This window comes from Trichechus manatus, unplaced genomic scaffold (assembly GCF_000243295.1).
Source record: "Trichechus manatus latirostris isolate Lorelei unplaced genomic scaffold, TriManLat1.0 scaffold00027, whole genome shotgun sequence".
Taxonomy (NCBI): Eukaryota; Metazoa; Chordata; class Mammalia; order Sirenia; family Trichechidae; genus Trichechus; species Trichechus manatus.
The window spans coordinates 4,982,871-5,005,969 of record NW_004443963.1 but is presented as its reverse complement, the minus strand read 5'-3'; the positions used below and the strand labels follow the sequence as shown (position 1 = coordinate 5,005,969).

The window sequence follows — 23,099 nt, the reverse complement described above, 5'->3', positions numbered from 1 at the left end:
TGGGGAAGTTTTCTTTAAGCAATTCTTCAGTGATCCTCTCTGTGTTTTCTGTTTTCTCCCCCTGTTCTGGAACTCCGATCACTCACAGATTTTTGCTTTTGATTGTATCCCACATAATTCTCAGGGTTTCTTCATTTTTCTTAGTTCTTTTTTCTGATTTTTCCTCAGAGTTATATCCAAGTGTTTGTCTTCAATTTCGCTGATCCTATCTTCCATCATTTCAAACTTGCTCCTCAGCCCTTCTATGACACTGTCCATTTCTGAAATCTTGTTGTTTCTCTTTTGGATTTCTAATTGTTGTTTTTGTATGACTTCTAGTTGTGAATTTATTTTAGCATTTTGTTCCTGTATTATTTTCTTGAATTCTTCCATTTTTTTGTCTGCCTTTTCCATGAATTTGTCTATTTTTTTCCTCATTTTTGTCTGTTTTTTTGCTTCAACTCTTGGATAATTCTGAATATTAGAGATTTGAATTCCCTATCAGTTAGGTCTAGTGCCTTTTCTTCTACTGGAAGGTCAACTGGTGTTTTATTTCGGACGCCTACTGGAACCATCCTGTCTTGTTTTTGTAAATGTTTTGATATTGTCTGCTGTCTTTGGGGCATTGAGTGGTTATTTTCCTTGTTTATTGATTGTAGACTTGTTTGTTTCATCCTACTTTTTTGTTTTATTTGGTTATGTCTGAGCAGGCGGGCTGTGCGTTCTTTGTTGTTTGCTTGTCTGTGGGCACGATGCTTTTCACCTCCTTCTTCAATAGGCAGGGTCAGTCACTCAGGTATGGTACAGCAGGGCAGGTCCAGCTGAAGGGGATTTACTGTGATAGGTTTTTTGTGGCACGTACCAGGGCTGACAGTGCAGACCAGGAATCAGTGCAGGGTAGGTTCTAGTAGGCCATGACTGTGTTGCTTGGAAGTTTCATGTTCAGCATATGGTGCAGGTAGGCAGGAAGGAGGGGGTAGATTGTGATGTGTGGAGCTAAGATGGTTATGGGAAAGATGAGAGAGAGGAGAGAGGAACAGGAGCCAAAGACATACACACAAACAAAACAGAGTGATAAGGGAACTTGCTATTGGAGTGGAGAGATGAGAGACTGAGAAATGGGGAAAAACAAAAATAAAAAAAAGGGTAAAAGAAAAAAATGATTAAATGAAGAAAGACGAAAAGGGAATAAGAGAGAGAAGAAAACTAAACAAAGAAATGGAAAAAAAAAAACAAAACAAAACCAAAAACAAAAAAAACAAGAAAAAATCAATGCCCCTAGGGATGTCCCTGTGCGCAAAGTAACGAACTAGCTTCCAAGCCACCTGGTACTGCCCGGTAGAAGGAGCTCCCAGGCCGAGAAAAGAAAAAGAAAACAAACAAATCAAAATAGAACAAATTAGAGCAAACAAACAAACAAAAAAGCCCTGGGGGTCCCACCAGCGTGGCGGCACAGGTTGGAAAGCAGTTTCGCAGTCAAGCGGTGTTTCACAGCCTGTCAGGAAGAAGCAAAGATGGCGCACGGAGCCAGGTATTTGAGAGATAGGAGCGGGAGGTGGTGAGAGGTAAAGAAGAAATCTAAAGAAGTGGAAAAAAGCAACACCAGTGGCCAACAAATGGCACTCAGGGAGCTGGCCAGTGCGGGCGGGTGGAATCCAAGCAGCACTGGGGGAAGCTCATGCTTCCCAGCCAGTAGACCATAGCTGCATGAAACAGAGGAGGCTAAATGGGGGTGAAGAAGGGTAGGGGGTAGGAAAGCCTATATCATGGGTTACTGGTTGTTCTGTCTCCTGCTGGAACCCCCCTGAAGTTGCTTTCTTGTACCTCCTGTTCGCTGATCTCCGATAGGAGTCCAAGATGGCGAATCCGTGCTGCGCTACCTGATAGGGGACCTCTGCATGCATCTCTCCTCGTGCTCTGTTCTTGGGCAGTTTCTTATTCCATTGGGTGCTTGGCTGAGTTCTTTGTCTCTTCATTTGATGCTTAGGGTTTCAGGATTGACCTGTGACTGTGTTTGACTTAGTTTCTCTGATCTTTGCTGCGGAGGGTCCGCGTGGTGCTTCTGACTATAGCGCCATGTTGTCTGGAGGCCCTCATTGTGGTTTTAATTTGCATTTCTCTAATGGCTAGTGATCGCGAGCATTTCCTCATGTGTCTGTTGGCCGCTTGAATGTCTTCTTTGGTGAAGTGTCTGTTCATTTCCTTTGCCCATTTTTTAATAGGATTATTTGTCTTTTTGTTGTAGAGGTGTTGGATTTTCTTGTAGATTATAGAGATTAGACCTTTGTCTGACTTGTAATGCCCAAAAAGTTTTTCCCAGTCTGTAGGTTCTCTTTTTATTCTTTTGGTGAAGTCTTTTAAAGAGCATAGGTGTTTGATTTTTAGAAGATTCCAGTTATCTAGCTTATCTTCTAGAAGTTTGTGTGTTGATGGTTATGGTTTGTATCCTGTTAATGCCATGTATTAGGGCCTCTAGCATTGACCCTATTTTTTCTTCTATGAACTTTATATAAACTATTACTTGTTTTAAGATGACTTCAGGGGATATTTTCGGTAAGGTTTAAAAATTATCTCAGGCAGTAGTTTTAGGGGTTCATCCAGCATCCATGGCTCCAGAAAGTCTAGAGTCCATGAGAATTTGAAATTTTGTTCTGCGTTTTCCCTGTTTTGATCAGGATTCTTCTGTAGAATCTTTGATCAAAATGTTTAGTAATGGTAGCCAGGCACCATCCAGTTCTTCTGTTCTGCGAGACCAATTCTTTAACCAACGTAGCAGAAATTATATGGGCAGTAAACATTATCCTTCATGGGAGTCACCTTGGGAATCTGGATACTTTTTCCATTATTGGTGCTGATTCTCCAAACACAGGCAGATGCCCTCATTGTGACAGATTTGAGAGCCAATTTGAAGCCCAGGAGAAAATTGGTTTTATTATTATTAATTTATTATCATGTACTTTAGTCTTGGGCATGTGTCAAATGAATTTTGCCTGTTTTCAGAAATCAAATCCACCTTCAAAAGTTTGTCACCATTGGGAATATTTAAAAGAATGTGCTATATGTTTTCATGTATTATAGAAGAAAGAAATGGACATATTGAAAGGTTTAAAGAAATTGAACCAGTGAAGAGGAAGGTATCCTCAGGGTTTACAGGGTGTGAATTCTAGTTTTGGGTGAGTAGCCAGAGTGAACCATTAAAGCTAAACTAAATGCTTCTTCTCCTTTAAAAGTCCCAAAGGCTTCCTTTCCCACTCGAGTAAACGCCAGAGTTCTTGTAGTTGCCTACAAGACCCTGTATGATCTCATCTCCCCCCAGCCCACCTCTGAAAGCACCTACTGCCCCTGTCCCCTCTCCTGTTCTGCTGTAGGCCCCTTACCTTCGTGGTCCTTGACTCTCCCTTCCCAAATATTCCTGCCCAAGGGCCTTTGCACTTGCTGACCTCTCCTCCCACATATTTTCTCCCTCCCTGCCTTCAGGTCTCTATTCAAATGTCCTTTTATTAGCTTGGTCTTCCTAACCACCCAATATTAACTGGTAACCTCTCTGCCGGCTATTACTCTGCTTGATATTTGTCCACTCAACTTATTATTACCTGCTGGTGTGCATTTTCTTGCTTGTTCATTGCCCATATTTCCATGAAGGCAGGGGTTTTGCCACCTTTTAGTCATTGCATTATCTAGTGTCTAGAACAGAGCCTTCTAAATGGTAGTACTTGATAAATATTTGTTAGATGAGAAAATAAATGACCATTTAGAATGGTGACTGTATAGCTTAGATGTTCCAGGACTTATCTGAGATCAGACATTCTGGCTGTAAAAATGGTGCAGTGTGTTGGACTTCCTGGTCTAACTTCACAAGGTGGGAGGAGAATCATTATCGGCATCAACAGCGCAAAGCTGACTGACTCCTGTGAGGTGGAAGTCAGGCATACCTCGTCTCTCCAACCTTTTTACCAATTCTGACACCAGCTGTCCCTCACGGCACACTCTCTGCTTCTCTGCTGGGTTTGATAATTCGTCAAAATGACCACACAGAACTTACGGACAATACTCATGATTATGGGGTTTATTAGGGAAGTAACAGGTTACAATTCAGAATCAGGAATGACTCAGGATACAGTTCTTCGATAAGGACAGCTTCTTCTCAGCTGTGCCTGTAGTCAAGCCTTTCTCTGGCCCTCAGCCTCTCGGCCCCTTGGCCTCTCAGCCCCTCGACCCCTTGGCCTCTCAGCCCCTGCCCTGCTGGGCAAGTGGTACACAGCTCTTTAGCTCTGCCAGTAAGTGCCTCAGGACACCCCACTCCACCAGTAAGCCTTGACCCAAAGGTGCTTAGTTCCCTCACTCTGTGGGTCTGCACACCCACCGTGGCCACCTTGCTCTGTGGGCTGGGAAGTCCACTGTGCTATCTCCTGGTTTTGCTGCCACTGTTTCTCTTCCATTGCTTCTCACCATCTCGTGCCGTCTCCAGTGTTACAGCTCTCTGTTTCCTGGGTCTAGGAGGTTCTCAGTATAGGGTCCCTGGGTCCAAAGGGTGTGCTCCTCTGCTGTCTCTTCTTTCTTGATGTTAGTGAGGTCCCCCTCTGCTCTGGGATTGGCTCTCTTTTAAGCCTAGTGGAATGGCAAAACTGACCAATCCCCTCATTAGGGTTCCATACACCTTATTTGCATAGTCCTACGCTCCCCCCATACAGGGGTGCTATGCACCTTATTTGCATAGTTCCATCCAATCATTTGGTGGGAGTTACAAGACCATGTGCGGCTAGAAGGACCGTATTAAGTAATTCACTGCACTGTACTAGCCTGTTGTTGAATTATGGGATTATAATATTTGAAATGACAAAGGTGACCATGAGGGATTGCAACCAATGTCACAAAACAATTTACGTATAAATTTTTGAATGAGAAACTATTTTATGCTGTAAACTTTCACCTAAAACACAATTAAAAAAAGGAGGGGGAGGGAAGTGACCATGCATGTTTGTGATCCGTTCCAAGCCTGAGATTCCATGGTTCCCCTAACCCACAGGGCCTGGCACGTGATAGATGCTCCATAGAGGTCTGTGGATGAACTGAATGAAGTCCTCCCCTGGAGTTTAGGTTGAGCCTCATTCTGCCCCTGACCTCATTGTTTTTTTCAGACCTTGGTTAATAATTCCAGACCCTGTGTTTCTGCAGGGGGCTGTGATTCACAGCCATTATTTCTACAACTCAAACTTACATGGGGTGAAATGGTCAAAGCCTGGGGCTGAATTGGTTTTAATTCAATGTAATTCGTTTAATTCCGCTTGGTTAATAACTAACCATTACTGTTAACAAGTAATTAATGAATTGCATCTGGGAAAAGTAATGAAGCAGTTGGAATTCCGCTAATATTAACGTTGACTCTTTGTGACTTTGGGATCAGGATTTGACTCTAAAGCATGGCTGGCGAACTGGCGCAATTATCCCGGAATTAAGATCTGAGCTTAAAATCATGAACACGGAGCAGTACATCCAGACCATGACCTGGCTGCAGACCTTGACTGGGCTCTTGGAGCAGATGCAGGTTTGGAATTTTTTTCTCTAAGCCTGAAATTTGTCCACTGGTCAAAGTTATTTCAGGTATTTTTTGTTTAATTATGGTTAAAGAGTTTGAGGCTTACATTATTCTGCTCTCAATTGACTGCAAAATAATTGTTGTTAGCTGCTATTGAGTCGGCCCTGACTCATGGCAACACCATGCATAACAGGATCGGACCGGTGTGATTTATGGTAGGTTTTTTTTTTTTTTTTGAATAATATTTTATTGTGTTTTTGGTGTAAATTTACACAGCAAATTAGGTTCCCATTTTTTCTACACTAAATGTTGAGCGCATAGTGTTTTTATTTGCTAACTTTTCAGAAGTTGATTGCTAGGCCATTTTTCCTAGTCTGTCTTAGTCTGGAAGCTCTGCTGAAACCTGTTCAGCATCATAGCAGCGCTCAAGCTTCCACCGACAGATGGGTGTGACTTCTCATGAGGTCCACTGACTGGGAATCGAACTCAGGTCTCCTGCATGGAAGGCGAGAATTCTACTGCTGAACCACCATTACTCCACGCAGAATAACTACTGGAGTTATTTTGTCCCTAAGAGAGTTATGCCAGATTTCCCTGAAGGGACCTTTTAAAATGTTCACCAGAGCCCTTTGAAGAAAGCCTTTGTGGGGCCACTGTAAATGTAGCTGTTTGCATATGAAATCCACTTGCTTACCAAAGCCCTATTGGGAGATTTTCTGTGGAGTGGTGATTCTAGAAACTCTGCTGACATTTGGATCTAGTTCTGGTTCTACCCTTAGTCTCCTGTGGGATGTCTCTGTTCTGGGCCTTGGTTTCTCCATCTTTAAGGTGAAGGGTTCTGTGGAGTGAACACTTTAGTCTAGGCACCATGACTTCCTGGAGACAGCCTCAAAGCCAGTGTCAAGTTCCCTGCGTCCAGCCTCAGCCTCAATTTGACTTTGAAGATAATGCCTACAATTGCTGGCTCTCTGGAATACGGTGGAAGCTTTTTCTTTCCAAGAGTTATACAGCCAGTTTTGGTGAGTAGTGAGGAATGTTGTTTTAGTGGTCATTTCCTGGTCCATGGAAGCTGCCCCTCTCTTGCAGCTGTGGCCCCCTTTCTCCGCTGCCCCTTCCCCCTTCCTAATCTCCTGAGGCACCTTGCCTTCTCAGCCTTTCTGGGTCTCAGTGATCTTAGCGTGAGTGCTGACTCTCTTGGGATAAGGGACACAGGTGCCGGCTCTCTTGGCTAATACCCCTGGAGCCTCCCTGGCCATTACTTGTTGCCCATGGCCTGCCAGCCTGCTTTGGAAACGGGCAGGGAGCTGCCTGGCCTGCCTAAGCTGGCAGCCATGTGGAGCTGGCTGGTTGGTGAGCCCAGGCTGAACCCCAAGGAGTGGCAGGCTAAGTCCTTGCGTAAGGGTGCATGCATTCCAGAACATGGGGCCCTGCATGTCCTCCAGGCCTGGTTTCCAGTATATTCTGGCTAGATAGGTTCTTCTTTTTTCTTTTGTAATTTTCTGTGTATTTTTAAGGCATTGAATACAAAACATAATATAAAAACAATAACATGAAGGGAAAGTATTCAATTTTGTTAACATTAGTTAAATCATGGATATCTATGCTTCCAGTATTTTTCAAATCTTCCAAAATTTTAAAATTGTCATCTTCAGTAGGCGATGGATTTCTTTTCTTTTTTTAATACTCATTCAAAAATTTATACATAAATTGTTTTGTGACATTGGTTGCAATCCCTGCAATGTGTCAGCACTCTGCCCCTTTCCACCCCGTGTCCATGCATCCAGTTTTCCTGTCCCTTCCTGCCTTCTCATCTTTGTTTTTTGGCAAGTGTTGCCCATTTGGTCTCATATACTTGACTGAACTAAGGAGCCCGTTCCTCACGTATGCTAATGTTTGTTTTATAGCCCTATCTAATCTTTGGCTGAAAGGCAGACTTTGGGAGTGGCTTCATTTCCGAGTTAGCAGGGTGTCTGGGGGTCATAGTCTCCGGGGTTCCTCTGGTGTCTGTCAGACCAGTAAGTCTGGTCTTCTTTTGTGAATTTGAATTTTGTTCTACATTTTTCTCCGGCTCTGTCCAAGACTCTCTGTTGTGATCTCTGTTAAAACAGTTGGTGGTGGTAGCCGGGCATCATCGCGTTCTTCTGGGTTCAGGCTGGTGGAGGCTGTGGTTCATGTGGTCCATTAGTTCTTCGGACTAATATTTACCTTGTGTCTTTGGTTTTCTTCATTCTCCTTTGCTCTGGATGAGATGGGACCAATAGAGGTATCTTAGATGGCCGTGTGCAAACTTTTTAAATCCCCAGATGCTACTCAGCAAAGTAGGATGTAGAACATTTTCTTTATGAACTATGTTATGCCAATTGCCCTAGCTATCCCCCAAGACCATGGTCCACAGCCCTCAGCCCCAGTAACTTGGTCCCTCAAGGTGTTTGGATGTGTCTAGGAAGCTTCTATGACTTTGCCTTGGTCAAGTTGTGCTCATTTCCTCTGTGTTGTGTTATATTTCCCTTCACCAAAATTAACACGTGTCTGCTATCTAGTTAGTGATTTCCCTTCCCTGCCCCTCCCCTCCCTGGTAACCATCAAAGATTATTTTTTTCTGTGTATAAAGTTTTTCTTGAGTTTTTGTAATAATGGAATCATAATAATTGTCCTTTTGTGATTGACTTATTTCACTCAGCATAACGCCCTCCAGATTCATGCATGTTGTGAGATGTTTCAGGGATTCATCATTGTTCTTTATCGTTTCATAGTATTCCATTGTGTGTATGTACCATAATTTGTTTATTCATTCATCTGTTGATGGGCGCTTAGGTTGTTTCTATCTTTTTGCTATTGTGAATAATGCTGCAACGAACATGGGTGTGCGTATGTCTATTTGTGTGACGGCTCTTACTTCTCTAGGATATATTCCTAGGAGTGGGATTGCTGGAACATATGGTATTTCTATTTCTAGCTTTTTAAGGAAGCACCATATCGTTTTTCATAGTGGTTGTACCATTTTACATTCCCACCAGCAGTGCATAAGAGTTCCAGTCTACTCACAACCTCTCCAACATTTGTTATTTTCTGCTCTTTTGATTAGTGTCTTAGTTATCTAGTGCTGCCATAACAGAAATACCACAAGTGGATGGTTTTAACGAAGAGAAGTTTATTTCCTCACAGTCAAAGTAGGCTAAAAGTCTAAATTCAGGGTGTCAGCTCCAGGGGAAGGCTTTTTCTCTCTGTCGGCCTTCTTCTCTTCAGTGTTCCCCCAGACTAAGAGCTTCTCTGCGCAGGGACCCCAGTCCAAAGGATGCGCTCTGCTCCTGGCACTGCTTTCTTGATGGTATGAGGTCCCCCTGTCTCACTGCTCACTTCTGTCTTTAATATCTCAAGAGATTGCCTCAGGACACAATCCAGTCTTGTAGACCCAGTCCTGCCTTACTAACACAACTGCCACCCATCCTCCCTCATTAACATCATAGAGGCAGGTTTACAACATACAGGAAAATCACACAGTACCAGGAATCATGGCCCAGCCAACACATTTTTTGGGGGACATAATTCAGACCTTGACAATTAGTGCTAGTAATGTTGAGTGAGATGGTATCTCATTGTAGTTTTGATTTTCATTTCTCTAATGACTAGTGATTGAGAACATTTCCTCATGTGTTTGTTAGCCACCTGTCTTCTTTGGTGAAGTGTCTGTTCATATCCTTTGCTCATTTTTTAATTGGATTATTTGTCTTTTTGTTGTTGAGGTGTTGAAGTATTTTATAGATTTTAGAGATTAGACCTTTGTCGGATATGTCGGAGGCAAATTTTTTTCCCAGTCTGTAGATTTTCTTTTCACTCTTTTGGTGAAATCTTTTGATGAGCTTAAGTGTTTAATTTTTAGGAACTCCCAGTTAACTAGTTTATCTTCTGGTGTTTGTATATTGTTAGTTAAAGTTTGTATACTATTTATGCCATGTATTAGGGCCTCTAGTTTTGACCTTATTTTTCCTTCCATGATCTTTATTGTTTTAGGTTTTACATTTAGGTCTTTGATGCATTTTGAGTTAGATTTTGTGTATGGTGTGAAGTATGGGTCCTATTTCATTTTTTTACTAATGGACATCTGTTTTTGCCAGTACCATTTGTTAAAAAGACTGCCTTTTCCCCATTGAATGGACTTTGGTCCTTTGTCAAAGATCAGCTGTCCGTAGGTGGATGGATTTACGTCTGGGTTCTCTGTTCTGTTCCATTGGTCTATGTGTCTGTTATACCAGTATCAGGCTGTTTTCATACCATGGCTGTATAGTAGGTTTTGAGATCAGGTAGTATGAGGCCTCCTGCTTTGTTCTTTTTCTTCAGTAATGCTTTGCTCATCGGGGCCTCTTTCCTTTCCATATAAAGTTGGTGTTAGTTTTTCCATCTTGTTAAAGAATGCTGTTGCCGTTTGGATTGGGATTGCATTATATCTGTAGGTCGCTTTGGGCAGAATAGCCATTTTCACAATGTTGAGTCTTCCTGTCCATGAGCATGGTATGTTTTTCCATTTATGTAGGTCTCTTTTAGTTTCTTGCAGTAGTGTTTTGTAGTTTTCTTTGTATAGATCTTTTATGTCCCTGGTTAGATTTATTCCTAAGTATTTTATCTTCTTAGGGGCTATTGTAAATGGTATTGCTTTCCTGATTTCCTTTCCGAGGTTTTCTTTGTTGGTGTATAGGAATCCAGCTGATTTTTTTGTGTTTATTTTGTATCCTGCTACTCTGCTGAGTCTTTCTATTAGTTCCAGTAGTTTTCTTATGGAATCTTTAGGGTTCTCTATGCATAGTATCATATCATCTGCAAATAGGGATAGTTTTACTTCTTCCTTTCCAATTTGGATGCCCATTATTTCTTTTTCTTGCCTTATTGCTCTAGCAAGGTCTTCCAGCACAATGTTAAGTAGGAGTGGTGATAAAGGGCATCCATGTTTTGTTTCCATTCTCAAGGGAATACTTCCAGCCTCTCTCTGTTGAGAATGATGTTGACACTGGTTTTGTATAGATGCTGTTTATTATGTTGAGAAATTTCCCTTTTATTCCTATTTTATTGAGCATTTTTATTAGAATAAGGGTTGGACTTTATTAAATGCCTTTTCTCCATCAATAATCAAGAATCATGGGATTCTTTTGTTTTTTTATGTGGTGGATTACATAGATTGATTTTCTAATGTTAAACCGTCTTTACATACCTGATATGAATCCCACTTGGTTGTGGTGTATTATTATTATTATTTTTTTGATATGTTGCTGAATTCTATTGGCTAGAATTTTATTGAGAATTTTTGCATCTATATTCATGAGAGATATTGGTAATTTTCGTTTTTTTTTGTAGTGTCTTTGCCTGGCTTTGGTATCAGGGTTATGCTGATGTCATAGAATGAACTGAGTATTCCTTCCTTTTCTATGCTCTGAAATAGTTTGAGTAGTATTGGTGTGAGCTCTTTGCTGAATGTTTTGTAGAATTCTCCAGTGAAGCCATCCATGCCAGGGCTTTTTTTGGGGGGGGGGTTTTTTTTTTTTTTTTTTTTTAAATCAACTCTTCAGTCTCTTCTCTTGTTATGGGTCTGTTCAGATTGTCTATCTGAGTTTGTCTTAGTTTAGGTAGGTAGTATGTTTCTAGAAATTTGTCCATTCTTTCTAGATTTCCAAATTTTCTGGAGTGTAATTTTTCATAGTATTCTGTTATGATCCTTTTTATTTCAGTTGGGTTTGTTTTAATGTTCCTCATCTCATTTCTTATTTGGGTTATTTGCTTCTTCTCCTGTTTTCCTCTGTCAGTTTTGCCAACAGTTTGTTGGTTTTATTGATCTTTTCAAAAAACCAGCTTTTGGTCTTATTGATCCTTTCTGTTGTTTTTCTGTTCTCTATTTCATTTATTACTGCTCTAATCTTTACTATTTCCTTTCTTCTGGTAGATGTGGGCTTCTTTTGCTGTTCTCTTTCTATTCGTTTGAGTTGTACGGCTTACGTTTTTATTTTGGCCCATTCTTCTTTTTTTATGTGTGTGTTTATTGCTATAAATTGACCTCTGAGCACTGCCTTTGCTCTGTCTCAAAGGTTTTGGTATGATGTGTATTCATTCTCATTTGATTCTAGAATTTTTTTTATTCCATCTGTTATTTCTTTTATTACCCAATTGTTTTTTAAGCAAGGTGTTACTCAGTTTCCATTTGATTTTTTTTTTTTTTGCTTGCTTTTCCTGTTATTGATTTCTACTTTTATGTTGTTGTGATCAGAGAGAATGCTGTGCATTATTTGGATGTTTTGGATTTTATTGAGGGTTACTTTGTGGCCTAAAATGTGGTCTGTTCTGGAGAATGTTCCGTGTGCATTGGAAAAGAATGTATACTTTGCTACTGTTAGGTGGAGGTTCTGAATATGTCTATGAGGTCGAGTTCGTTCATTGTGGCCTTTCCATCTTCTCTGTCTTTGTTGAATTTCTTTCTGGATGTTGTGTCCTTTACCGAGAGTGGTGTGTTGAAGTCTCCTACTACTCTTGTGGAACTGTCTATTTATGTTTTCAGTGCTGTTAGAGTTTGTTTTATGTATTTTGGAGCACTATCATTGGGTGCATAGGTATTTATTTAGGTTATGTCTTCTTTGTGGATAGTCCCTTTAATCATTATATAATGTCCTTCTTTGTGTTTTATGGTGGATTTTGTTTTAAAGTCAAGTTTATCTGAGTTTAGTATTGCCACTCCTGCTCTTTTTTGGTTACTGTTTTCTTGATGTATTTTTTTCCATCCTTTGGTTTTTAAAATATTTATGTGTTTGTTTCTAAGGTGTGTCTCTTGTGGACAGCACATTGATGGGTCCTGTTTTTTATCCATTCTGCTGCTCTTTGTCTCCTTATGGGTGCATTTAAGCCATTTACATTCAGTGTGATTATCGATAGGTGGTTCTTGGCTCTTCTTTGATGAAGACTTGGTTCTGCTTCTCTTGCTATGTTTGTATGTAAGATGATTTTCTAAAAATGTAAGGCATTATTTTGAGTTAATGTAGTTTAAAGTCTGTGCATATGTAATACAGCAATAATGATGCTGTTGTTCACCGCTGTCAAGTTGGCTCTGACTCATGGTGACCTTATGTATAACAGTACAAAGTGTTGCCTGGCTGTGTGCCGTCTTCATGGACATTGGTATGTTTGAGTATATGGCAGGGTGTGGGGAGAGGCTGGGTTAAGGCACATCCCCTTAGAGCCTGGATGGCCCCTTCTCTGGGAACCTTTCCCTGGCCAGAGATTTCTGAGGCCTTCCTCCTTTGCATGTCCCTTCAGCAGCCTTGGGGTCTACTGGAGATAATCTGTCATCCTTGCTGCCCTCTGAATTCAGAACCAGTGGAGAAATAGGCAGGTGTCAGGGAGGGATAGTGGAGTATCTGCTCCCTCTCTGGTAAAGCTGGGCTGGAGAATGAGGCTTGAACATGGAGACCCCAGGTAACTTCCCATGTCTCAGAGTCTGCCTTGGTTGGGACAATATCTGAGGGGGCAGGAGTGGAGAGGAGAATTCCCGTGGCAGCTAGAGAAGCCCTGGTGACTCAGTGGTGACAGCGATAGGCTGCTAACTGAAAGGTCAGCAGTTTGAACCCACAGCTACTCCGAGGGAGAAAGATGTGGCAGTCTGCTTCCGTAAAGATTTCAGCCTTGGAAACCCTATGAGGCAGTTCTACTGTGTCCTGTGAGGTTGCTGTGCATCAGAATTGACTCGATGGCAATGGGTTTATGGCCAACTAGCTCCAAAAAAGAGAGAGCAAGTAAATTAACTTTGGTAACTCTTATCCCAGTTACTAGTCAGAGAATTCTCCCCTTCTGCAAGTACAGGCCCAGTAAGGAGCTGAAAGCATCTGTCCGTACTTAGGTGAGGACACAGGTACCTAATTCACGGGCCATGAAGGTGTGTGGGCAGAGACAGAAGGGGTTCCCTCTCATAGACTGACATCTTGTTCTAAGTGCTTTGTCATGGTCTGCTTATGGGTATGCCTCCCACAAGGGCCTTCATCCTGTCCACTATTGTATCTTCAGCATCTAGGACAATGCTTAGCACATAGTAAGTGCTGAAAAAATATAAATATATGTTGTTGTTGAAAGGAGCTCTGCTGGTGCAGTGGTTAAGGTCTTGGCTGCTAACAGAAAGGTGGGCAGTTTGGACCCACCAGCTGCTCTGTGGAAGAAAGATGTGGCCATCTGCTTCCGTAAAGATTTACAGCCTTGGAAACCCTTTGGGGCAGTTCTTCTCTGTCCTATAGGGTCTCTATGAGTCAGAATCAACTTGACAGCAATGGGGTTTTTGGGTTTAGTTGTTGTTAGGTGCCGTTGAGTCATTTCTGACTCATAGCAACCTTATGTATAACAGAATGAAACGTTGCCTGATCCTGCGCCATGCTCACAAATCATTCCTATTGTTAAGCCCATTGTTGCAGCTACTATGTCAGTCCATCTCGTTGAGGGCCATCCTCTTTTTCACTGACCCTCAGTTTTACCAATCCTCCAGGGATTGGTCCCTCCTGATAACCTGTCCAAAGTAAATGAGACGAACACTCACCATCCTTCCTTCTAAGGAGAATTCTGGCTGTACTTCTTCCAAGACAGATTTGTTTGTTCTTCTGGCAGTCCACGGTATATTCAGTGTTCTTCACCAACACCATAATTCAAAGGCATCAGTTCTTCTTCGGTCTTCCTTATTCATTGTCTAGCTTTCCCGTGCATGTGAGGTGATTGAAAATACCATGGCTTGAGTCAGGCGCACCTTAGTCTTCAAGGTGACATCTATGCTTTTTAATGCTTTAAAGAAGTCTTTTGCAGCGGACTTGCCCAGTGCAGTGCATCCTTTGATTTCTTGATTGCTGCTTCCATGGGTGTTGATTGTGGATCCAAGTAAAATGAAATCTTTGACAACTTCAATCTTTTCATCATTTATCATGATGTTACTTATTGGCCCTTTTGTGAGGATTTTTGTTTTCTTTTTGTTGAGGTGTAATCCATACTTTAAGGCTGTAGTCTTTGATCTTCATCAGTAAGTACTTCAAGTCTTCTTCACTTTCGGCAAGCAAGGTTGTGTCATCTGCATATCACAGGTTGGTGATAAACGTATATTCATATTTATATGGTCACACAAATACAAGGGAGTCCCTGGGTGGTGCAAACAGTTAAGAGCTTGACTACTAACTGAAAGGTTGACAGTTCAAACCCATCCATAGGTGTCTTGTAAGACAGGCCTGATTATCTGTTTCCAAAAGGTCACAGCCTTGAAACCCTGTGGAGTACAGTTCTGTTCTGCAATACATAGGATTTCTTGCAACTGGTTTGGTTTTATATGTAAATACATACGTGTGTATGTGTGTGTATATGAAGGAATATATTAATTCCCTGTGGCATCACAGATTTTAACTTTTCTGCTCTAGTTAAACATATTTTGTGGAGCCCAAGTTTGGTAGTGAGTAATTTGTTGATTTAAAATGTGAAAGCTGATTAAAACCATGCTCACAGAACCTACATTAAAACTCCTAGCTGTGCTGGATCAGTTGATGCTCAGGTAATCTGCAGCTGGTGGTAATCCAATGGTAGCTGCTTCCTGGTTGTATAGGCAGTGATAATAGGCAAGAAATCCAGATTGCAAGCTCAGTTGATACCATTGTTGTCTAAGCAACAGAGCCCCTTAGCAGGTGACTGTCAGCGGTTGAGCTGTTGTGTTGGGCAGATGTGATAAACAGAAGGCTCTTGGCTCCATGGCAGGAGCAGATAGTTTGTCTGTTGGGTGTTTTCCTCAGGGTTCTAAGGTTACCCCTGTAATCGTGAATTGCAGGGAGCACCACCTGACCCCTGCGATCACGTACGCTGCTGACTCTGGCTTCACTGTTTCCATTTAGCCACAAGAACCTTGAAGAGAGATTTTTGACATTCCATTTGTTATGTTGTAGGAAGTTGTAATTTTTATTCTGCTTTTTGCTCACACTTTGACACACCAGAAAATTCTCTGCTTTTCCTTCAGTTTGAAGTGCTCTACCTTTTTGCCTTTTGTAAATACAATTACTTTTTTTTTTCGCTTAAACATTTTAAAAGAATAACATAATTACATTAAGGAAAAAAATGAAACCACTTATAATCCTATTATCTAGCGGAAATTACTTTAAAAAAAAATCCTTGTTAATTTCCAAATATGTGCTGCACTATTTTTACATGCTTGCAGTTAGTGGAACCTGCTAGTTCCACTTAACTGGCGTTATTATGTTTATACGTATATATGATATATATAATAGTATATATTATGTATATGTTTATACATAGGTAACATGTGTAATGTGTATATTATGTTATACGTGTGTATGGTGTACATATGTGTTTTGTTGTTAGTTGCTGTCGAGCCAATTCTGACTTGAAATGTTGCCAGGTGGAAACCTCAGGTTCTGCTTGGCATGACCTGTTAAAACCAATAAACTAGAGGCCGAAGTTGGAAAGAAGAAAGGTGCCTTTATTTCGTTGCACAAGGAAAGGAGCAATTGGGGCTGTTGTCTCCAAGACTCCTCACAGACAGCTTGGGGAGGTGGGCTTTTATAGAGAGCAAACAAGGAAATGCAAATTGATTATGAATATTCAGGATTGACTTTCACACAGGCTCTCACAGCTTAGGGATGACTATGCATTTTCTTTGGGCAAGGGTCCGATTCTCCAGGTTGGAGGAAGAGGTTAATTCTTCATTAGCATGTTAAGTCTCCACCAGAGGCGGTGTGCTTATATGTATTTTTCACTTAATGAGCTAATTGGTTGCTTAAAATACCAAGATGGCATTGAAAACCTGCTAATACCGATTGAGGCTACCTATGGCCTGTTCTGTGGTTATCTTGTCAAGGACAATTTCAGAACAATGTGCGGCCTCTTCTGCTTGGTGTAAGCCAGAGAAGGTGTCTCTTAGAAGGGTTGGGCTCTCAGGCTGCCTGTCTAGTAGCAATCCCTTGTGTGCAGAGTAGAACTGCTCCATAGGGTGTTTAAGGCTGTGAGCTTTGGGAAGCAGATCGCCAGGCCTTTCTTTCATGGTGCCTCTGGGTGTGTTTGAACCGCTGACCTTTTGGCTCATATTGAGTGCTTAACCATTTGCACCACTCAGGGACTCTTATTTTGCTTATACATATACATTATGTTTACATGTACCCTTTCCTTAATACTTTAATAGCTTCATAATATTCTATCTTGATTTATTAAACTTTGTTTTTTGTATTGGGTATTTAGAAGTATTTTTAGTGAGGAAGGCAAGATTTCAGCTGAGTCTAAAAATGGATTATTTCCCACAAGTGCCTGTGTCTTAGACTTACAAGAATAAATTCCTCCAAGAAAAGCTGCCCATTAAAAGACTCTCATCACCTAATGAGTTTATTTGGAACCAGAACAGTCTTAGTAATTAGCTTGTGTCCTGCAGGTTCACAGAGACGAGGAGTCACAGCTGGTTTTGCAGGAGTGGAAAAAGGAGAGAAAGGAGATGAGGTAAGAGCAACCTGCTTTGAATGCCGTGAATCCATCACCCCGTTCTCAGTGTGCTCAGCCTACATACCTTCCCCCAGGACCTGCCCAAGGCCTACTTTTGAAACATCCTTTTTTAGCTCCCAGGTATAAATGAGAGTTCCCTGGTATCCAGAATCAGCCATCTGCTGGTAGTGATGTGTGACTTTTCTTGGAGGCGAGCAATGACGTGACCTCTGTCACACCTCCCACCCTGGCCATTTGAAGTGTAGGGAGAAGGGGGCTGCTGTCCTCATCCTCTGCTCTGCTTGCTCGATTTTTCCGATGGGGGCCGCAGGGCCAGGCTTTGGTGATGCTGCCAGCATCATGTGGCCATTGGGACGATGTTGGAGGTGGATTCTGAACCCATAATGAATTCTCAGGCCTCCTACAAGCCAGGTGCTTATTAGTAATTATCATTAATTACGAGGCTATTTCAGGACTGTGCACACATTCAGTCATCAGAATGTTTATTGGTAAAGAAAGCCCAGCTGGCAGAAAAGTTTGGTAGCTGTGTGTCTTACGGGAACAACTGTTCAAAAGAGGCCTTGTTGACGTTCATGCTTCCCTGAAAAGGACGCCTTGTATGTGGACCCCATTTGCACACAGTTCTCCTAGTGTGCTTGGCCCTCTGCATCCTCCTAGGCGCAGCCTGGGCCTGGGCTCTGAGCAGCGGGCAGCCTGCCCCTGGGACTGGGCTGGGGGCCAGGAGGCCATCCCTTGGTGCTGCAAAAGACAAAGCTGGATTTTCATTCACCCCTTCTTCCTCCCCCTTAGGGTGTCAGCTGTCTGGCGCTCATTCTAACCTGATTTCCATTAGTAGAAAAGCGTTTAGGGAGAGAGTGGTGGGGCGGAAGGCTTATAATGTGATTTGAATTTGGACCATGGACCCTGATAGCCAGTCCTGAGTCTTCCAGCCCAGGGACAGGTCACCTCCAGGAACCTCAGATTATTAGATAAAGGAATTGCTCTACCCATCAGAAATACAGTTTTGCATTCTAGTCTCAAACATCTTCACATCTCCATGAGATTTTTGAGTAAAAGTTTAAAAACCATTGATGGATGCCACCCACAGACCTACTTGAGTTCTTTAACTTTTCAACTTTTTGGCTGTCGAAACATCTACTGTCACAGGTCAACAGAGGATGACTCCTAACCAGTGGCTTTTATCACACAGTTGTATAAATGATTTTTTTTTTTTTGCCACGTTTGTAACTGATTTACCAATGGTCAAATGGTACTTACTCATTTTGCTGGAATATTCTGTGTGTAGGGTCCCAGCCATCAAAGGGCATGCGTGCCATGTGTATGTGTGGCAGGGTGTTGATTTATACACACATGCATGTATGTATAGCTGCAGAAGCTTAGAGCCCTGGAGTGGGTGAAAACCTGACAAAATGCCGGGACCCACGCCGCCAGGAGGCAGTGAGGGGTTTTAAGCTGTGCAGTAGGTGGTCGAGATTTACATCACTAAGTATAAAATAATCCCTAATTCCTCAGATGTAAAAGTACTTGAAAGTTTAAAATGTGTTTTTATTTCTGTTACCTTGCTCAGTTCTCACAACAACCTTATAATAAAGGGGGTATTACTTCCATTCTGTGGAAGAGGAAACATTAACTCAGAATTTAGAGACTCCCCAGGGACATTTCAAACTATATTTCCCTAAAAACCAAACTAATTGCCATTGAGTCAGTTCTAACTCACGGCGGCCCCATGCGTGTCAGAGTAGGATGTGATCCATAGAGTTCTCAATGGTTTGTTGTAAGGTTTTTTGGAAGTAGATTGCCAGGCTTTTCTTCTGAGGTGACTCTGGGTGGACTCAAACTGCCCACCTTTTGGTTAGCAGCCAAGTGTGTTAACCGTTGTACCACCGAAGGACTCCGTATCTCCCTGTACTTCCCCAGAAACAGCCCCTGCAACCCGTGTTTCGATTTAGAAAACGCAGTGTGCATATTTAGGCCGTGCACACTGAAATGGAGCCTTGAAATAATGTTCTCTCTGCTGGCAGAAGAGGGAAATGTGATCAGAGCCATTTCTAATGGATAGATGGTCAGACTGTTTTCTTGTTTAGAAGTTGGGGCTACTTTAGGCTGCTTTTTCTTATCTTTTTTTCACAATTTATTTTTTTGTTGTTGAGCATATACACAGCAAAACGTACACCAATGCAACCATTTCTACAAGTACAATTCAGTGACATTGATTACATTCTTTGAGTTGTGCAACCATTCTCACCCTCCTTTTCTGAATTGTTCCTCTCCCATTAACATAGACTCACTGCCCTCTAAGGTTCCTGTCTAATCTTTTGAGTTGCTGTTGTTAATTTGATCCCATATAGATAGTTCTTAAAAGAGCATAATGCTCAAGGAAGACATTTTTTACTAGTTAAACTAAACTATTTTTTGGTTTTAAGAAGACTTCAGGGGATATTTTTGTTTTAAGGTTTACAGATTTTCTCAGGGCATTAGTTTCAGGGGTTCATCCACTCTCCATGGCTCCAGAAAGTCTGGATTCCCTGAGAATTTGAAGTTCTGTTCTGCATTTTCTACCTTTGATCAGGACTGTATAATATCTTTGATCAAAATATTCAGTAACGGTAGCCGGGCACCATCCAGTTCTTCTGGTCTCATGGCAAAGGAGGCAATTGTTCATGAAGGCAGTTAGCCACACATTCCATCTCCTCGTTCTATTTCCGACTCGCTTTCTTCCCCTGTTGCTCCAGGTAAATAGAGACCAATTGTTGTGCCTTGGATGGCTGCTTACAAGCTTTTAAGACGCCAGGCACTACGCAACGAACTAGGACGTAGAACGGAAGCACTAAACACATTAGTAGGTTATTATATAGGATGTCCCATGAAACCATGACCTAAACCTCTAAACCAAGAAACCAAATCCCATGAGGCGTTTGGTTGTACATAAGCATAGGCTACTTTTTCTTTCAAACAGTCCTGTAAAATAAAGAAACGAATACACAATCTGGGTTTCAGTAGTTTAAAAACAGACCCTTCCGAATCATTTTCCATTGTTTCGTTTTTTCCTTGCTTCAGAGAAATGAACAAAAGTTTCTTCAATGCCCAGTTTGGAAGCTTGTTCCGCACAGACCAGAACCCAACTTACTTCCTGAGGCGCCTGTCCCGATTTGCCGACATCTACATGGCATCTCTGAGCTGCCTCTTGAGCTACGATGTCAGCCACACCTTTTACCCCAGAAGGACTCCTCTGCAGCATGAACTTCCTGCGTGGTCTGACAGGACCTCCACTTTCACAGCCCCCCTCCTGCAGGAGGCCCAGGCCAAGTAACAAAGTGCCCAATGGTGGGAAAAGCCAGAATTAACGGTGGCCCCAGATTATTGGGTGGACATGAGGGGGTTGACTTTGTGTGGGTCTGAGTGTTGCTTTCTGAAAAGATACAAATATGCTTTTTGATATATCTGTTGTACTTTCTGGAGAATACTGTCTGGGTTGTTGAGGCAGGAGCTAGCCATCCACTGGCGCAGCCTTCCTCTACACGTCCTGTTAAAATAGGGCTGAAGGGCGAGCTTCATATTGAAACTCTGTGTGATTCAGCCTTGTAGTTTGCCAGGGAACTGCAACACATGTCTGCTTTTCTGGAATAGGCGAGCCCTGATGCTGTCTCCATATTCCAGCAGGTCAAGCTTTGAAACTGTTCTTGAGTCTTGCATGGAAAATGTACTGAATGCTTGGCATGCAGTGCGTTGGGAACTGCAGGGCACGATGGTGTGCAAAGACAAGCTGCTTGCAGAAAGCTTAGGATTTCGTGAGCTCTGCCGTAGCATAAGGGTACAATCAGTCACAAAGAGGATCCCCAAACAGAAGCTATTTCCCAAATCATTAGGTACCAAGACTGGCATTCTGACCTGTTGCTTCAAAGCAAACTCAGCCTCCCTGGAAGGACTTAGTGAGAAAGAGCAAGAAAAGTTGCAACTCCTTTAACCTTTTGTCCTCAGTGGTCTGCTTCCTCTGTCCTACCCCATGCTGGGGAAGGACAGATGTATAATGAGTGTTGGGTAGATTCCCTCTTTTTCCCAGGGATGGAGGGTGGGGACACAAAATCCCTGGTTAAAATCACTTTCCAGGTAATGTGGCAGACTTTCTAGAATAAGGTTTCAAGAAAACTGCAGGATCAGAAGAGCCAAAATATTTGAGGAAGGTCTCCCAGGAGACCAAGTGTTGGTTTAATGTGTTCATTGGAGGAAGGACAATGAAACCTGGCACATGCTGGGTTGTGTTGGACTCTTGCTGAAATCTATGCACTACCAGTAATCATCTTCTTTGGAGAGAATCACATGGATGCCTGTCTCTCTCTAATGAATTGTCCAGGGAGCAGAGGTGCTGAGTTCAGTAGGGGGAGGAAGGAGGTGGCCATCACCTCTAAGCCATCCAGCCCTCTCCCCCTTTAGATTTTGTTCCTGCAGTGTTCGTGTGGCAATTGTGGGAGTTTGAGTGGTTTTCTTTAATGTTTGATGTGTTTAAGATGGGAAATGATAAAGGTCCTTGAAGCTAAGAGAGAAGGATTAAAGATGGCCTTGCCAAGTGAACCTTTTTCTTCTAGGGGCAATGCAAGCAGCATATATTCTTAAACCTAAGGATGGCAGATCCTTGAAGGGACTTGTGGATAGTGCTTGCTTCTTCAGCATTTTTTACTGTAATAAGTTTATTGTAACCAGATAGTGACAAAAATGCTAGCTTAGCATTTCATAGGCTACCTGATAACCACAGAAATTAAATTAGTTATATTGCATCCTTTGTAATGCCGTTCGCTATAATGGGATTATACTAGTGATATGTTGTGTTTAACTATAATGGTGAAGGCAGCCCGTTAGCCTCAATTAGGCTCCTTTTTTTAACTTCTAGATTTCATTGTAAGCACAATAAGGCCCAGTAGTCCGTCTCTTTTCGGAACAGGGATGGCGTTTTGTCTGTTGTTTGTTTGTTTGCTCTTGAGTATTTTAAGCATCAGTGTGTTGGAGAGTGTTCTTCAGTGAGTGTGAGGTCGATGCCCGGAACTGCTCCGTGTCAGGGCCCTAAAAGGATGTGCTGGTGCTGTCGGCCTAGAATTTCTGGTTTGGAGCAGCAGAGTGAGGAAGTGGCTTTATTTTAAAAAAATTCTTGGTTTTTATGTAATCACCTATTCATTGGGTGTCTACTAGGTGGCAGTTACAGGTGTTCGTTTACTCAAGAATAAAGTAGAGCTATTTATAAAATCTGTTTTCATGGATGTCTAGGTTAGGTGACCCAAGCCTTGGGGGAGAAATACAGTTTTTGGGTAAGAGTAGTGAATTTTACATTTTACTACCATTTAGGAGGGTGTCAGCCTCCGGGCCATTGAGCTTGGCAGTACGCAGGGCCCACCAAGTGTGTCCTTGCCAGGCGGCAAACCACTGGGGGTCAGGAAAGCCATCTAGTCTAGCAGGGACAGAGGCATTCTCCTGCTTGGTGACTCAGCTGAGATTTTGGCACCCTGAACTGGGCATTTGCTCTCACCAGCTTATTGTCTGGCATGCACATTGATGAAAGCGTGTTGGAACATGGGAAGTGAAGCTATTTTCTACCATTTAAAAAATCAAGTTGGAAAGTGAACGGAATAAAACTAGTTTGCAGGTTTAAAAGATTATCATTTTTTAGCGTTGGTTAGATTGATTTTCGAAGAATGATGTGAAAACAATTTCCTAGTCCAGTGGCCAGCTATGACAGTTCCCCAAGGCTCATGATACCCACGGCAGGTTGCCTCGGAAGGGGGGACTGGCACAGCTGAAAGTTTTCCAAAATTGCTTTTAGAGATGAAACTTGGCTTAAAAAAATTTTTTTTTAGGTGTTTGGCTTATAGCTCCTAGTTTCCTCCTGACATACCCCCACCTTTTTTTTTAAAATTTATCTTCAGCTTCATTTTCTGATGTTACATTAATGCCATATAATCAGCTTGGCTGATTTGAGCACATTTCAGACTAAATCGCTAGTTACTTTGAATGCATTGGCCCTAGTAATTATTGCAAAGGAGAAATGAAAAGTAATTTCCTTTTAGCTAATTTAGCTTTGGATGAACTAAATGGCTTCTCCTGTCAC

At 42.1% G+C, this 23,099-nt stretch overlaps 1 protein-coding gene across 1 annotated transcript in view; it reads left to right on the top strand.

The window, feature by feature from the left end:
* NT5DC3 (5'-nucleotidase domain containing 3) overlaps nucleotides 1-20,444 on the top strand; it is a 79,760-nt gene extending 59,316 nt beyond the window's left edge. The window contains exons 12-14 of the mRNA XM_004373770.1: nucleotides 5,384-5,524; nucleotides 16,938-17,002; nucleotides 20,063-20,444. Coding sequence (XP_004373827.1) covers nucleotides 5,384-5,524; nucleotides 16,938-17,002; nucleotides 20,063-20,315 — 459 coding nt within the window. The 3' untranslated portion in view covers nucleotides 20,316-20,444. The remainder of the gene's footprint in view (nucleotides 1-5,383; nucleotides 5,525-16,937; nucleotides 17,003-20,062) is intronic.
* Nucleotides 20,445-23,099: the final 2,655 nt, after the last annotated feature.